This window comes from Manis javanica, chromosome 11 (assembly GCF_040802235.1).
Source record: "Manis javanica isolate MJ-LG chromosome 11, MJ_LKY, whole genome shotgun sequence".
Lineage (NCBI taxonomy): Eukaryota > Metazoa > Chordata > Mammalia > Pholidota > Manidae > Manis > Manis javanica.
This window is the reverse complement of record NC_133166.1, coordinates 118,881,155-118,897,791: the sequence shown is the minus strand read 5'-3', so window position 1 is coordinate 118,897,791 and position 16,637 is coordinate 118,881,155. Positions and strand designations below refer to the sequence as shown.

At 44.0% G+C, this 16,637-nt stretch overlaps 1 protein-coding gene across 1 annotated transcript in view; it reads right to left on the bottom strand.

Moving 5' to 3' along the window:
- Positions 1 to 16,637, bottom strand: part of DDB1 (damage specific DNA binding protein 1) — a 32,493-nt gene that overhangs the window by 10,017 nt on the left and 5,839 nt on the right. The window contains exons 6-21 of the mRNA XM_073217675.1: positions 16,115 to 16,212; positions 15,200 to 15,358; positions 14,492 to 14,575; positions 13,837 to 13,953; positions 12,598 to 12,700; positions 10,009 to 10,084; positions 9,804 to 9,912; positions 8,239 to 8,417; positions 7,978 to 8,141; positions 7,787 to 7,894; positions 7,424 to 7,631; positions 6,554 to 6,649; positions 6,361 to 6,472; positions 5,269 to 5,392; positions 4,768 to 4,932; positions 3,993 to 4,087 (exon numbers count right to left, since the gene is read on the bottom strand). Coding sequence (XP_073073776.1) covers positions 3,993 to 4,087; positions 4,768 to 4,932; positions 5,269 to 5,392; positions 6,361 to 6,472; positions 6,554 to 6,649; positions 7,424 to 7,631; positions 7,787 to 7,894; positions 7,978 to 8,141; positions 8,239 to 8,417; positions 9,804 to 9,912; positions 10,009 to 10,084; positions 12,598 to 12,700; positions 13,837 to 13,953; positions 14,492 to 14,575; positions 15,200 to 15,358; positions 16,115 to 16,212 — 1,997 coding nt within the window. The remainder of the gene's footprint in view (positions 1 to 3,992; positions 4,088 to 4,767; positions 4,933 to 5,268; positions 5,393 to 6,360; positions 6,473 to 6,553; positions 6,650 to 7,423; positions 7,632 to 7,786; positions 7,895 to 7,977; positions 8,142 to 8,238; positions 8,418 to 9,803; positions 9,913 to 10,008; positions 10,085 to 12,597; positions 12,701 to 13,836; positions 13,954 to 14,491; positions 14,576 to 15,199; positions 15,359 to 16,114; positions 16,213 to 16,637) is intronic.

Below are 16,637 nucleotides of genomic sequence, written 5' to 3'. Positions count from 1 at the left end.
TACCAAAATAAAAAAATTTTAAAAAAAAGTCATTGTAAAGAAAAATACTATGCAAATAGTAATGCAAGTAATCCTAAGAATGGTTTTTTTGTGACTGAAGTGTGGGAGGTAACCTACAGAAATATCTCTGAAAAGAACAGAGATCTCCAACTTCCTGATCAGAAAGGAACAAGATCACCTCCCAACAAACTGCCTTTTCTGAACCCTTCTCCAAACTTGTATGTTCCTGGAATATTCTGATGTGAACCCAATGAGCAGAGAAAACGGACTGGGAAGTCCAACAGAAGCACTGTCAAAACTGAAGGATGCCAAGGCACTAGTCTATCTATGGGACCCCTCCACCCGAAAGGAAAACAGCCATTTTCCTCCTCCACTGCAGTGTTTCTTCAGTTATAACTGCACCTCCAAAACAATGAAGTTGCTTTATAATCAGCAGATGGAGAAACAGATACACGGCGTAGCCCTGTCCAAGGGAAGATTCAACTCCCCAGAGAAGCCTGCCCTAGCAGACCCTTCAGGGTCTAGGTGGTCCCACCCATGGCTTCTGCACATTCAGAAACTCCCGGACAGAATGCTGTAGGCTGTGATTTCTCAAGGCATGTGTAAAGAAGCCCAGCTCCAAAGGTTTGCCCGCCAAGAGTCTTCCATGGTAATTACAATGGCTACCACACCTCCATCAGCAGGGCAAGGGTGCCCAGGATACCCATCTTTGGGTAAGCCCAGCTTTGCTGGGCCTCCACACCACCAGCAGTGGAGTGAAGAAGGAACTGAGAGCCCCACATACTCTTGCAACATGCCCTGCCTTTTCCCCTCACCCTCTCAGCCTTCCTATCTGGCAGTCAAATCCAAGGTCAGACACCACTCAAAACCCAAGACTCCCACTCTTAACCCAACAAGTTTTAGATCTCTGCTGCCCAATATGGTAGCCACTAGCCAAAGACCTGAAATATGGCTAGCCCAAAATGAGACATGCTGTGTGTAAAAATATACAGCAGATTTTGAAGTTTTGGTGTGAAAAAAACCCATAAAATATCTTATTAATTTTATATTTTATATATAATTAATTATATATCTTATTAATTTATATACATGTTGAAATAATACTTTAGATCTATTAAGTTAAATAAGATACATTATTAAAATGAATTTCACTTGTTTTTCACTTTTATTCACAAAGCTATTATCAAGTCTAAAATCCAGCATGTGGCTCCTATGCCATTTCTATTGGGCAGCAAAGGACTGGGCCTTTAATCCGCCCTCCCCCAGTTCTGGTATTGGTTTGTTGTGCCCCCAGAACACAGTCGCTCATCAGCCTCTTCTCTGGTCAGTCCCTTCCTACACTAACTGAAACATGGATCTTTCATGAGGATCCTGTGACCCTCTCACCTGGCTATTCTTTCCCACTGTTCCTCATAAACTGGGACAGGAGGGACAGCCTTCCATGTCCCTTCCCACCCGCCTTTCAGACATCAATCCCTTCTCCTCCCTGTGCCAGTTCTGCAGCTCATACCACAGAGTATAGCACCTGTAGTTTATCAATCCCCTCCTGCTTGAAAAGACTTTTTCTATAGCTTCCAGAACTCTTTTCTCTCTTGGTTCTTCTCCTACTTCACTGGTCTTACATACCACCCCAACTTGTAAAGGCCGAAGGACCCCAAGGCTGAGTCTTCAGCCCTCAGTCCATTCTCAGCAGGAGAGGTAAGCTTAGGTGCTCATCAACTTTCGGCTGTAAAGGCCACCTAATAACTGCCAAGCTGTCTCCAGCCTACCTCTTGCTTGTATTCCAACCAAGCCATCCACCTGGTATCTTCAGTAAGATGACTACTGAAACCTAGCTTGTCCAGCAACCCCCGTGGCTTCCTCACTGTGACATAATAAGAAATAGGTATTCGGTTTCTGCCCCAGTTCCCAGTTCCTGACATAGAGCTCCTAAACCCCTTATAATTTCCTAAGTAACACTGGTGAGAAGAGCATCTTACACAGAGCTCCTTGGAATTTCTCAGGTGATAGGAGTCTCCTGTTCCAATGAGGTAGCTCTTGGGGGCTCCTGGATGACTTCAGGATGGGGGATGTTACCAGCTAGACCAAATCATGATTAGAAGCTTGGAACTTTCAGCCCCACTCACCCCCTCCTCCAGGAGGAAAGAGGGGCTGGAGATTAAGTCAATGATCAGTCATGCCTGTGTGATGAACCTCTATAAAAATCCCTAAACTTTGGTGTTTAAGAGCCCTTGGCTGGTGGACACACCCACATCCTGGGAGGGTGATGCCCTGCAACCCCAGGGGGGCAGAAGCCCTGCCCTTTTGTGTCTTCATTTGGCTGTTTGATGTATGCTTTAAAATAAGCCAGTATGCTAAGTAAATGTTCCCTTGAGTTCTATGAACGATTTCAGCAAATCGTCAAATCTGAGGAGTTGTGGGAACCCCCAACTTTGTAGGTAAGTCAGATGGAAGTGTGGGTACCTTGGGACCCATTTCTTGGGACTGGTACCTGAAATGGGGTAGTCTTGTGGGATCAAGATCTTCAATCTGTGACTTACACGAATTCTAGGTAGCTAGTGCCAGAATTGAATTATAGGACACCCTGTTGGTGTGTGCCGAGTTGGACAAACTTGGTGCTGGGGACAAAGATCCCACACACAGTGTCATCAGAAGAGTGTTGAGTAAAGAAGCATCTTCCCTTCCTCTCCGAAGCTGCTCTGCTCACCATCCCCCCATCAGTGAAATGGCAGCACCATCCTTCCTGCTGCTCAGCCAAACCCTTAGTCCTTTATTCCCCTCACACCTCATCTCCATCCGTTACACCAAGTCCCCAAACCTAACAGCCACAGGGTCTGACTGCACCTCACCGCCCCCGCCAGCACCGGGGCACCAGCAGCTGCTGTCTGGACCCTCACAAGAGCCTCCTAACTCATCTCACTGCTTCTGCCCTTGTTCTTCTCCAGCCTTTTCCAAGATGTGAAATGTCTCCTCAAAAAAGAAGTTCAGTCGTGTTACTCATTTGCTCAAACCCTCCAGAGGTTTCCATCACCCTCAGAGTAAAGCCCTTAAACAGCCTCCCAAGCTCTGCGCACCGGCAGTCGACTGCCTGCTGACTCACCTCCTGCCTCCCATCAGCTCGCTCCTGCGCAGACACCAGCCCCGCTCTCGCCTGTGACTCCCTCCCAGACACCGCATAGCTTGCCTCCCTCCTTCCCTCCCAGAACCTGCCCAAATGTCACTTACCAGCAAGACCGTCCTGAACGGTGATCCCTGCCACCCATGTTCATTCCCGCACTCTTCCAGCTCTGCCCTGTTTTCTCTCTCACCAAATGTTTCTCATCCATTTGAGCACATAAATGTACTCTATTTGCTCGTAAGCCCCAAACGGGCAGCTCTGTCCATTCTGTCCATTGCTATCCCAACACCAAAATAGGGCCTGGCACACAGCAAGGGTTCAATCAATATTTTTCAAATGAACAAATAACTAGAGACCCTTGATTTAGTTAAGTTATGCTTCTTCACTTTTGGTCTCGGCTCCTTTAAAATGCTAGGATGCACTGTGAAGCTCCACGAGGAGATCCAGAATGCAGCATTTCCCAAATGTATCTGTCCATGGAATTTTTTTTTTTTTATTTTTCTGTAAGGAAGGAGGAGGGAACCAAGCAGCAGAGAAGTGCAGTATTTCAGGGATGCACGCAGGATAATGCAGCTTGGCTCATTCTGTTCCGTATGGATGAAAGGTTCTCATGCCATGGCACTCGGAGTGCAGGCAATAGCTCATACTCCCTTCTTGATCCCCATAGCACTTAGGATATGCATGGGAGTTCACGTAACCAAGCCTGATGCCTAGTCCAGCTCCAGTTCCTCAGGTTCCCAGTTCCATCCTCCATTCCGACTACTCTGACACACACACGCACACAGACACACAGCTCCAGAAAACATAAGGGACACATGCTCTGTAGACAATGGTGTGCAACCTAAGGTATGACACCTCGTGGTACGGGCCTCACCGTGCTATTGATGCTGGCCAACAGCTTCCCATTAAATTCCACCATGGAGTACACAGCCCCTTTCACTTCCTTTTCAGCCACAGTCTGTAGTTTTCCTGCGGGGGATAAAGATAACCTTGAGTCTCCTTTATGAGCCACACTTTAACTAATCAACAGAATGTTCTGGTTTTCCCTCTGGCTCTAATTCCCGCCCCCAAACCACTCATCTGCAAGCAGGAAAGGGAGTCATGTATACTGGGGATAACTATGAGTAGAAGTATAGCCCCAACATAATAGGCAGTGCCTCCAGACAGGGCCCATGAGCTGCCTCTGGCCTGAAAATGCAGATCTGTTTCTGAAATTGGAGGCCACAAATTCCATCTCAATCATCTGATGAGATTTCTAGGCTGACAGCTAGTCTTCAGAACTATTCTGGGTAGGAAAAATGAGAAAAGATATAGATACGGAAAGAGGACCTCACGGCTAAGCAATCAAGCAGAAAACAAATCCAGGATTCCCCACTCTTATCCACCGGGTTCTAAGCCATAGTCTGCCTCTCCCCTTTTTGTCTTCCTCTCCAAGAATAGGAAAAGAAACACAGCTGGATTTTACTTGTGCTTCTGCTCACTCACTCCAAAACTCATCTGCATCCCCACAGCTTGAGACAAAAGAGAAGGAAGTCTCATGTCACACAGCAGCTACCCAAGTTGTTCTTAACTGGGGCTCTGACACCTCCAACAGTCTTACCTTCCCAGAACTACGGATGTCTCCAAAGCTGGACACTGTGCCCACTTACCATCTGAATACTGAAAGACCACAATGCGACCCTGCTTGGGCTCCGCCTCTTCAGGGTACACCATGGCTGTGCCCACAATGAAGTATGTGTTGGGGTCCTTGCCTAGCTTGCAGGAGACCAAGCTGAGGGCATACTCGTTCTGCAGAAACTGGTGGGCATGAAGTACTAGAAGAAGCAGAGTGGAGAGGTGAAGGGCTGCTGACCTGCAGCACTCCTGTACTCCCGGGAGGCCTACAGCTTGGCTTGAAGCAGAGTGCAGGTGGTGACAGGGCACTCGCCTCCTGCTGGTCCTGTCACCCTAGACTGCTCATCCCTCGCCAGCCTATGCCAACAGGAGGACGCCCTGCACTCAACTAACAGCCAACATACAGATCCCACCCTCTTCTCTTCTCCTAGGATGGTCTGCCATACTGGCTATCAAACTTTGGAATGTATCAGAGCACAGAACAGCCTGGTTTAGGGAGGACTAGGCACAAAGGGCTAGGAAGAGCTCATGTGCACCTTCAAAGGTGTGCTGGTCAATGATGAGGAGATTGTGCACCTCCACCTCTTCCCCGAAGGAGGTCTCATGAGGGGCTGTGCTGCTGGAGAACAGCTTGCTGGAGCTGACGCTGCTGGACAGGGCCTAGGGACAAAGCACACACACCACCCACCTCAGAAGCAGACTAGGTGCTGGCAACATCAGGGCAGGGGGATCAGCCAAGATCAGGGAACAAAGGCTGAGTGTGAACACGGAAAATTTCAGGTGGCCGGAGCACGCCTGAAGAGCCAGAGGGCTTCAGAGAGGACACACGGACTGAGGATAAGGCTCCAGATCCCATATGGAACTGATACTGCAGTCCAGAACACAAGAAGCTCAGGGCCATTAAAGGTCATTGGAACAATGATGTCAAGTCAACAAAGCTAACAAGGAACTCAGATGACCTACTGAAGTGACAGACTCCACCTCTCTCAATGGAAAAAGCAGGGGAGAACTTCAAGTAAAAAGAAAAGTGTAAAGACCCTCTATTCTGGATTAAGGGAGGAAGTCCTATCACAGACCTTTGGGAGCAAAAAAACCAGAATGCATGGAATGAAAATGACCAGCTACTGTCTCCACTGAGTCTGTTGTGCAGCTGTAGACTGTCCCACTATGATTCTCATTTTGCAGATGAGAAATTGAAGCTTAGTCTTGTCCAAGGTCACACCGCTCGTAAAATACCTTGCGGCCAGTTCTGCCAGACTCCAAATCCCCTGGTCGTATACATTATGCCATGCTGTCCCTGATAACTCATACCCTAAACTGTACCCAAACTGATGGTGAGAGAAAAGGAATTATTCATGCTGCCAGGGTACCAAGTAGCAAAACCACTGACTGCCCTGCTTATCCCAAATTCTCCTCAAGAGGGGCCAAATTCTACTCACTACCTGGCTATATAAAGTTTGTTGGAGCCAAACTAAACCCACCTGTTGTCTACGGCTGCTTTCAAGACAGCAGAGCGTGTGACTGAGGCCATATGGCCTAAAAAGCTGGAAATACCTACTATCTGACCCTTTACAGAAAGCTGGCCGGCCCCTGCTCTAATGCTGCCTTCCTTGGTGCACCGCCCTCACCTGGGTGCTGGCACTGGGCCTCAGGGCAGTTGTGCCCCCACTTGTGTCCTGGACTTCAATGCGGCTGGAGAGGACCCCGAAGCACTGGGACACTTCCTGATAGCAGATCTTCCTGTGGAACAAGCGCGGACCAGGGCCTCTCAGAGCCTGGGTGCAGCACCCCACACCAACCGCCAGGCGCCCACGCCCTCACCTGGGAGACTCATAGAGGGGGACTGTGCGGATGTGCAGCTTCTGGATCTCATCGATGGTGCCAATGGTGAGGGTGCTGTTGTTTGCCAGTGCCAGGCTGCGAACAAGGGTCTGGGTTCAGACCGAGTGGCCCGAGGAAGGAGAGGCACCTCCACCAGGAGGAGCACAGCAAGGCAGAACGGCACTAGCTGACCCCAGGGTTGCGGCTCTCAACTCTGATCTATATTAAAGACCTCCTGGAGAGGCTTAAGGAAATCTTGATGCCTGGTCCCACCCCAAAATTTTATTTAATTGGTCTGGGTGGGCCTAGGCTGAGATTTTTAACAGCTTCCCATTTAATACTAAAGTGCAGCATTAGAATCCAGGACAGTGATTCTCAAAATATTAAGTGACAGTTTGCACCAAAATCAGCCAGCTGACTGTTACAGCGGCATGCTGCTTCCCATCCCCCACCCCAAGTTTCTGTTGAGGGCCCTGGGGTGAGGCCCGAGAATTTGTATTTCTAAGGAGTTCTTAGGCACTGCTGTGGCTGCTGGTAGATGACCATACCTGCAGGGGAACACACAATGACCTCCAAATCAGGGGTTCTGAAACTTGACAGACCATTTGAATGACCTGAAGGTTTTCTGAAAAGATTCTAGAGACCAAACCCCAGATCTGCTGAATCAGAATCTGAGACAGATTCAACAAAATCTGTACTTTTCAAAAAGCTTCCCAAGTATTTCTGACAGTAGTCAGGTTTGAGAACCTCTGCTCTACCCTGTCCACCTCAGCTCTTACACTGGACAAAGGCTGGAGGAGAGGGGTTTCAGGAAAACACCCAAGACACCCTCAGTAATGGCCCTTGAGGAAAAAGGAAAAAGAGGCTCACCTGTCAGGGTAGCCATCTGAGTTGAGGGGACACATGTAGTTCACTTCCTTGAGGTTGACATTGGAGAAGACCAATTTATGGTTGCTGCTGTAGATGACAGTGGGGCGGTCAGAGCAAGCAAAGACGTTGGTGGTAGAAAGAGAACGGAAAGTTCTCAGTACTGTGGGCTGGGTGCCCAGAGTCACCTTCTTACGGTCGCTCAACAGCCCTACAGAAAGAATGGCATCAGGAGAAAGGAAGGGAAGGACACAGGGCTAACAGCTGGATTGTACCAGCTCAAAAGCAACACCGTGCACCAAGCCCTCTGCAACACCAACACTTCTTATTCTTCAAATATGAAATGGCTCCAAGTGCTATTCTCACCTGTCTCAATGTTGAGGCCGAAGTAGAAAAGTGCCCCATCTCCCAAGGCACAAAGGAGGTAGTGGCTACTCTCAAAGGTAGTCATCAGGATGGAACGAGGAATTATCTCTGTGGGAAAGGGATACGTTAAATTCTTGTTCCACATTCTGACTCTGATCCCAACCCTCCGAAGGTCCTTGTAAGACACATACCTCCACCCAGCATCTCTTTGTGCAGTAGCTCAAAAGACGGCAGCTTCAAGATTCGGGCTGAGATGTCTGTCCAGAGGCCAATGGCACAAAGAGGGGACATCCCATTGCTGTCCCCCAGTGAGGTGATGTCCAAGCAGGCCACTTCATGCTCCATCTCTGTGTGGCTGAACAAAGAAGAATATGACAGAGAAAGGAATCCACAGATGAAAGAAGGCCCAGAGAACAGGAGAGGAAAAAGACAACAGAGAGAAAAACACACACCTGATCTGCCGGAGCTCCTGAGGATGGATCTGCAGGTAGTAGAGGGCCCTCCCAACGGCTACTACCACCTGGCTGCTGTTGCAGGAAGCCACACTGATGTTTTTGCCCTGAGGCTCCTTCCATTCACTGACTAGAGCTTTGGGCTCTTGAGAGACCAGCCTCACAGATGCTGAAGTGATCTGAAGAAAGAAGAGCAATGTCTCTGAGCACCTGCAGGGATCTATACAGGAGCGGGAAGGTGACACCTGCTGCTCTAGTAGAGCCCTAAGAATGAGCTACATACATACGTATGTCCTCTTCTGCCATACATATACTTTCTCCCCAACCAAAGTCCTGTAACAAGTAATCATGACAGATGTCATTATTAGTTGAAGGTCTGAAGAAGTCTAGCTTAAAGCAGCTTATAGCTTACATACCTACAGGCAGAAAAAAGGCCGGCCTGTTTCATTCTGATTAGGACTACTGTGTCTGTGCAAAGGTTCAATGGAGCAAGACTCTGTGACTACCAGTCTCCTGGTTTTTCCAACCCAAAAATCAGTCCTCCAAAATATCCAAGTTCTTTATTGTGCATGAACCATTAAAATTACTTCAAATTCTTTACTAATGGCAACAACATTGTATTGAAATGTTTAATAAATTTATTTCATCACTGAAATAAAAAAGTAGATTGATGATGCTGTTATGTATTGATTCCTCTAACCTACCAAAACTGAGTTTCTATTGAAGGAGTAGAGCCCTTACTGGATACGTGAGCTGGTGCCGGTCTTCAGGTCACTAGTGAGAAACACTGACAAAGCCATGAGTCACTATCTCGGCATCCCGCACACTTGGTCTGCAAGCTGACAGAACCAGCCCTCTAGTTTTTACCAAATCCACCAGTGCACTGAAGCACTATCTATACCTGCCACTGGCAAAGACTGACTCCGGCCAGAGTAGAGGACAGCTTAAAGATTGAGGAGGGTATGCAAAAAATGAAGAACGTCAAGGGTTACTCCTAACTTACAGAGACTGCCAGGGGCAGGAAGATGCTCAGAAATCAGGCTCTTAGGACTAACAATTACCAAAAGGATACCTGACCCCCACATCACAGCTAGATTTAAAATAAGGATCAAAATAGAGTAAGAGCTCTGGTTCTAATCATCAATATGTGGAAAGTGCCGCTGAAAGCCATACACGGATGGCAGCATTATGACTAGATAAGTCTATACCTAGTACGAGGGGAAAATGTGCGTGTCTCAAAAAACAGAATTAGTGCTAAAACAGTATTCCAACCCGGGTGTGGTATATATATATCTGAAATAAGCACAGTCTATAAAAGAAAATATGAATAAATACAATATACATATATTTGCAGAGAAAAAAAATAAAGCTAAAAGAATTCCAAAGTTAAGAGCTATCAAGCTATTTCTGAGCAGGAGGTTATCAGATAATTTTAATTTTTTTTCTCTAGAATTTCTATATTACTTTTAGAGCCATAAATATGGATAGTATTAAAATCTGGTGATGCTTGGTACTACATTCTAGGTCAATTCAAATAAATGGGGCTTATCTCTTTCTGTTATTACCTGGATAAGCTGCTGATGAGCTACATTGCCACAGAAGAAAGTCTGCTGATCGTCCACAAAACCCATCAGTTCAGTTTCTTCCACCTCCTCCCCATTTAACATGAGAACTCTGCAGCAGAATGGAAGGCCTAGGTCAGAAAGAGCAGCTTCCCCACCTTGCAACCTTCACATGAGTGCCCGGAGCTGGCACCAGACTCATCCTTACCTTGTCTGGCCCACAAAAGAGAGTACCAAAGTGTCATCAGTCTCCCGGTTAGGGTCAGACCGCAGTGGCCATAGGCCTGGAACAAAGATCAAGGATTAAGATGCACAGCACAGTCCAACACTTGACTCCCCATACCTAAGGAAGGAGCAGCCTGACCCCAAGGAGGAGCAGGAACTTTGGGGTCAGTCCTGAGCTGAAATACACTCTGTTCCTTCCTGGCTTTAAGGCCCTGAAGAAATTAGGTATGTTGAAAACTATTTTGAGCTGGATAAAGTTTGCGATTTAATTTCTGATAGGAAAATACATTTCCATGACTCAAAGTCAAAACCCACTTTTAAAATGTATACATGTCTCACTCCTATTCCTCTCCAACCTAGTCCCCAAATAAGTCATAAGTGATAGTCTCTTGTTTACCCTTCAAAAACTTTTTTCAATTTAAGGAAATAGGTAAACACTGTATTACCAGCAAATACAAATATAAACCAGCCTATCACACACTGTTCTGCACCTTTTCACTTTTTATGTGTAGAAGCCGTTCTCAACAACAGCACAGCATCCTGTGTGACACCCGCACAGCACTGAACTGTATGGAGGTACCAGTTTGTCAGAGTTCCCGCTGACAGACACTTTTCCAAGGTATACATTTTGCTCTAACATATAAAGCCACGATGAACAACCTCGTGCTTATGTCATCTCTACATATGAAAGTCTGTGGGACAGATATCCAGAACTGGGATTGCTGGGAAAATCACTAAATGCAGATGTAGTTCTGACAGACACTGCCAGTAAGCATGCTCACTTCCTCACAGCCACACCAACATAATGTCATCGAATTTTTGGCTTTTGGTCACCTGCTACTATCCATTTGTGTCCTTTGTGATATTCTTTCTAGAAGTTTTTTAACAAATTGGATAGATCAGGCCTTGTCTCTAAGAGGAACAACATGTTTTTATCCAGTTTGCCCTTTCTTCTGACTTAGCCTAGTGTCCTGTTTCTGCAGAAAAGTTTTATTTTTGTTTTGAATTTATCAATCTTTCTCTATCCCCTCTGTACTTTATTACAGTTTAGAAGACCTTCCCACTCCAAATTTATAAAGGAATTCACCAATTTTTTCTTTTAGCTTTTGAATGGCTTTACTTTTTTATCTATTTTCTTTGATCTAGTGTCCCTGTCTAAAGTCTTTGATCTATCTGGATTCTAGCAAGGTATACATTGTGTAGTATGGATGCAAACTTATCTTTTACCAAATGACTGCAAGTTGTCCTAACACCATTTATTTTAAAAAGCCATCTTTATCTCACTCAACTGAGATACCACTGCTATTGTACACTACATTCCCACATGTAATTCACCATGTCTACTTTTAGACTTTTGAGTCTGCCTGTGGGACTCTGCCTATTTAGGTACCAAAGCCACTTTCAATTACTAAGGTTTAATAGTATGCTTTAATAGCAGTGGGGCTAATCCTGTCTCACTGCTTTTAATTTTCCTGGTTTTTCTTACTTCTTCCTTTTCCCATTTGTACTTCAACTTGCGTAGTTCAAGAAAAAAAACCAACTGATATTTTTATAATGTGTCTCAACAAAAGTTAAGTGAAAGGCAAAACAGCTTTATGATATTGATTTATAAGACCCTGACATGTCTTTTCTTCATTTGATCCATCTATCTTTTTAATTCACGAGGAGTAGCTTAAAATTATCCTCCTATAGGTTTTCCACATTTCTTGTTCAATTTGTTCCTTGGTGTCTTACCTTTTCTATTGCTATTTTAAGTTGCCTCCTTCCCACTACTTTACCTTCTAATTGACTGTGTTTTTATATGAACACTGACTTAAGTACATTAATTTTTATATCCTGCGACCTTAATGAATTCTTATTATTTATAACAGTTTTTCAGTTATTCTCCTGGGTTTTGCAGGTATATTATCGCTTCCTTTCTAATTCATAAATCTCTATTTAATAATCTCTTCCCATCCACTTAGTTTTTAATATTTAAATCGTTATGTGCCTCTTACGTATAATTTTGAATTGGTTTTGCTTTATGATTCAATTCAATCTTCTTTTTCTTAAAATAGGTGAGTTTAGCCCATTTGTATCTACTGTTATATTTCTTATATGTCAGATACAGATACTCATATGGGTGTTTGGTATCAGTTCTGTCCTATTACTTTATATTGGGCTTACTGTTTTTATATTATAAAAGTCTTTCATTACGTAGTTTTTCTTTGATTTTTTGGATTATCGTAGTTCTACTGAAATTAAGGAACATTTGTATTTTTGTTTTAGAATTTACCTTTATTTCAGATTCTCAGTCTCCTCTTTCTTTATAGATTCCATCAATTACCTTACATAAACAACATTAATATTTAACTTGTATCTATTATACAATTTAGGTCAACAATATTTTCTTTTTTCTTAAGTTTACTTTGGTACTTTTAAATATATTTAAGCTTCTACCACTAATGTGTCATAACTTCTTTTACTCTTCATTTTATCTGTTTTCCTCCAGCTCCCACCCAAGTGCCTTCTCATGTAACAAGGCCAAGGTCATTCAAAGGTGATCTACACCTCATGTCCACCAACAAGCTACCTTTGATGCCTGGTAAGTCAATGCTGGCATGCTCGTGGATTCCAATTCCATTTCGGATGATCCGCAAGGAACCTTCCTTGAAAGCTCCAGAGCAAGTAACCAGCTGCAAATAGAGAAAAGATTTCTCAATAACCTTCACCAGAGCCTGCGGCCATCATACTGATGCCCAGAAAGTAAGTAAGGCATGGCTAAATCCAAGAGCCTTATTACGAAGCTAGGTTTGAGGATGCAGATTTAACAGGGGTTTACCTCTAAACTCTCAAGTTTACTAGGCAGACAGGATGTTCCAGCCCAAGAAGCAAAAAGCTCCTACCACTAGCAAGCTTTAGTTCATCCTTAGAATCTACTTTACTAGAAAGAGCACAGATCTGGCAGCCCAAAATACCTTTCAGTTAGTAGTTGTGTAACCTTGGACAAGTTACTTATCTTTTTCAGCCCTAAGTTTCCTGAGGTCTAAAATGGCCAAGAATCCCTGTGTAACAGGGTGCTCATGTGATAATGTATATAAAGTACCTGGCAGACCAATAGCCACACTCAATCAATGGCAGTTGTCAGTCCCTTTGAAGTTAACTCCATTAAACAGAAAATTAAATAATGGTGGTTATGGCTATAGAAATGTATTTTGTTGTTATATAAATGTAAGTCTATACTAGCAGTACAAGGATGTCTTGCAATGACAAGAGATTCATGCCAAGGAGAAAGCAAATTAGTAAGAGGAACCTAACAATAGTCGGGCTTTCTACCCTTCAGAGGAAATATCTACCAAGTAATTAAAATGAAATTGATTAAAACATTCATTTGCAGACACATATAGAGACTATACAAAAATGCCTTTTAATATGTGCTATCAGACTAAGAACAAAATGTGTTTGCAACTCTGGTTCTACCATATTCATTTACTATTAATAAATATTTCATTAAAAGATCTCTTGGAAGAAATAATTGTGTTGGTTTAAAAACACTGGATCAGAAATTGTGATTAAGTAAAGGTATGACTCAGATTTGTTTTGGAGAATTTTTGGGTGGTCTGAGTTTATCTATTTTCAGTAATGTATAGTTCTAGGATAGAATGTGTTTACACCTTCAAAAATAAAGGGACACTTTTTTCAAATCTTAAATAAATAAATCAACAGCAGTTGCCTTGTATCACTGGGATTATCAAGTGAGCTTCAGTACAGGCAAGCTGACAAGCAGTTTGAATGGGCATATCAACTATCCATTTTCAGGATGACCCCTTACCTGCCCCTGCCCCTGCCTCTCCAGATCCACAACGCACATGTCCACAATGGGGCCTAAATTGGTGAAGGTTTCCATGGCCACTACATAGGAGCCTTGTTCATTGCTGTCAACATTGAGCTAAGAAGAAAAAATGACATTAGTCTTGGAAGACTCCTAATAGACCACCTTAAATCAATAGTTCTCATCCGAGAGGAACGCTCAATCCTGCTAGATCTGCCCTTCTTATGCTCCATTGAATGCTTCAAGGAGGGGCTTATGGACTAAGGAAGACGGTTGCCCTACAGAAGACCTGCTAACAAGCCAGGATTTCTAATCTGGAGTCCCATCATGGATTTCAGATAAGCAGTTTGGAAATTAATGTTAAATGTCTCCATTAATTTTTCTGCACAGAAGGCCCAAAATGTTGGTATTCTAGAGGGATCAGTAATTAGGTTATGACCTATTTGAAGGCTGGAGCTGGGTCTTGTTCATCATTGTATCCACAGCGCCCAGCACCTTGTCTGGTACATTTGTTGAATGAACCTTTAAGAGCTAGTCAGGGTAAATCAACCAACCAAAACTGGATAATAGGAATATGGATTAACTGAAGAAATTCTGAAAGGCACCAAACACAGGAGAGACTGGATAGAAGAGGAGGAAGAAAATGTCTTCTCACCTTCACAAGCTGTGAGTCACCAAGGCGAGACCCAACAAACACAACACCATTATCGAGGTATGTCAAGCATTCAGCAATAGAGGTCTAGAAGAAGTCAACAGCATGAAAAACATCAGAGCGGACTCCCTGTGGAATTCAGACACTGTCCTACCCCCTGTTCAGGTATCTGCTGAGAAAACTATCAACTGCAGTCAAGAGTCCCAAAATAGTTCCCCATTTCAAATCCCCAGGTCACACTAAGCAAATATTCCTAAATCCCCTAAGTTTGTGACTCTCCATTTATCACATCCCTAAAGCCAGAAAAATCTGTAGTTTATCTTGCAGGAGCCTGCTCAAAATGTTTATTTTAATCCCAACAGTTCTAGTATGCTCAAAATACTAAGAAACCTCTAAAATTCACAGCATTATTTCTTAAAACACTTCTCGTAACCTCCTCCCGGAAGTGAGTTATCAGCATTAGACAGGCTGATCTTTATTTAATTCTATAGATTGTCTCTTTTTTGTTTCACTTTTTTTTTATGCTGGAGTTAGTGCCCAGCTGCCTGTGAAACTCTTGTGACATCTAACTCACACAAAAACCAACTTGCACAGCAGGACTGACCATTTGTTGCTGGCTGTTAAGTAATGTAATTCCCAGTCGCAGTGTGGAGCCACACATCTGGGTTCACCAGGCCCCCAGGAGAACATAGCTGAGCAGGAAAGCCCTACCTCTCCAAGGAGCTCCACACGGAGATCCTTGAGGGTGACAGTGCCATCCATCTGTTCCTCCTTCTCCAGAAGCAGCATGAAAAGCCGTCCTTCCATGTCTCCCAGCAGATAGCGAGAACCATTGGGGTCCACGCGATTGTGACACACAATCGTACTTTGCTGCCAAGAGGAAGGACAGTCATTAGAGATGAGGTATCTTCCCTGACCAGACAGCAAACGCTAGGAGACCACTCCTTTTACCAAACCCAGCTATTTCACAAGCAAGGAATCCATTCAGCTAATATTATGTGACTGAAAATGAGGATATTCTTATTTTAAAGACAATTCTCTGAGATGTTCAATAACCTTAAATGCTTATTTACATATTATTCCAATGGAAAACAGAAGTAAACAGACTGGGAAACAGCTGCCAAGTATTCACTGGAAGATGCTACCCCAGACTGTACTTATTGTCACCACCACTAATTATGTCCTACTACTAATGCTACCACAGATTGTTTTTTACCCTCAAGGCTTAATTTTTATAACTTGAAACTATAAGGTTTGAAATTTTTATGGCCAGTTTTTTGAAGTCTATATAATCTATCACTGTATTACTTCACAGGACTTGAGCCCTGAAAACATTCAATAAAATTTGCAAAAATTTTCCCATCTTAAAGTTGCCCCAGTCAATGGAAAGGATAAACCTGTTATGGTTGTTGTTTCTCTCCTAGTTAGCAAACAAGCTCTTTGCAAGCAAAACCAGGCCAGTCCCTCTTTGTATTCCCAATGACCAACACAGTATCTTATATACATATTGAACAGTGTGGCAGACATCTGTGAATGTCCTTCTAACAAACGGGGAGAAAGAGAGGAGTGGGGTAAGAATAAGGGGAAAAAAGAAGAAAAAGTTGGAAAAAAAAAAAAACCACTCACCTTAATGATAGGAGGGGCAATTGCCAGGTATTTGTCACCATTGTGATAGGTGATTGATTCCTGTCCGATGATGATGGCCCCTCCGAAGGGCTCCGGGACTGCAGGAGAGAGGAGAAAGCAGCACTAGAACGCTTAGCACTTTGGACCTGCCAACCCCTACAGCAGCAATGGCACTGTGCCAGTTATCGCTGAGGCAAACTTTAAGATCATCATTAGTTTTAAGGATCTCAACCTTAAAATCATTAATCAAAGTCCAGGGAACATGACAGCCTTTATCTGAGATTGTGGTCTTACAAATTTTCACCTGGCATTATCCGACCTGGAGATATTTGTACTCCCACTCTCCCGGTGTTTCTGAGTTCCAAGGGGTGGGCAGCCTCCTCAATGTTCTTCCACATGCATTCTTCCCATTTTCTCTCCTAGACTTCATTACGATTTGTAACTCCCAGCATTTTTCTTTTGCCCTTGTTTCTTTACCCTCGTTATCAGGGCCATCACTCAGAGGAGCCAATCTGCACTAAAG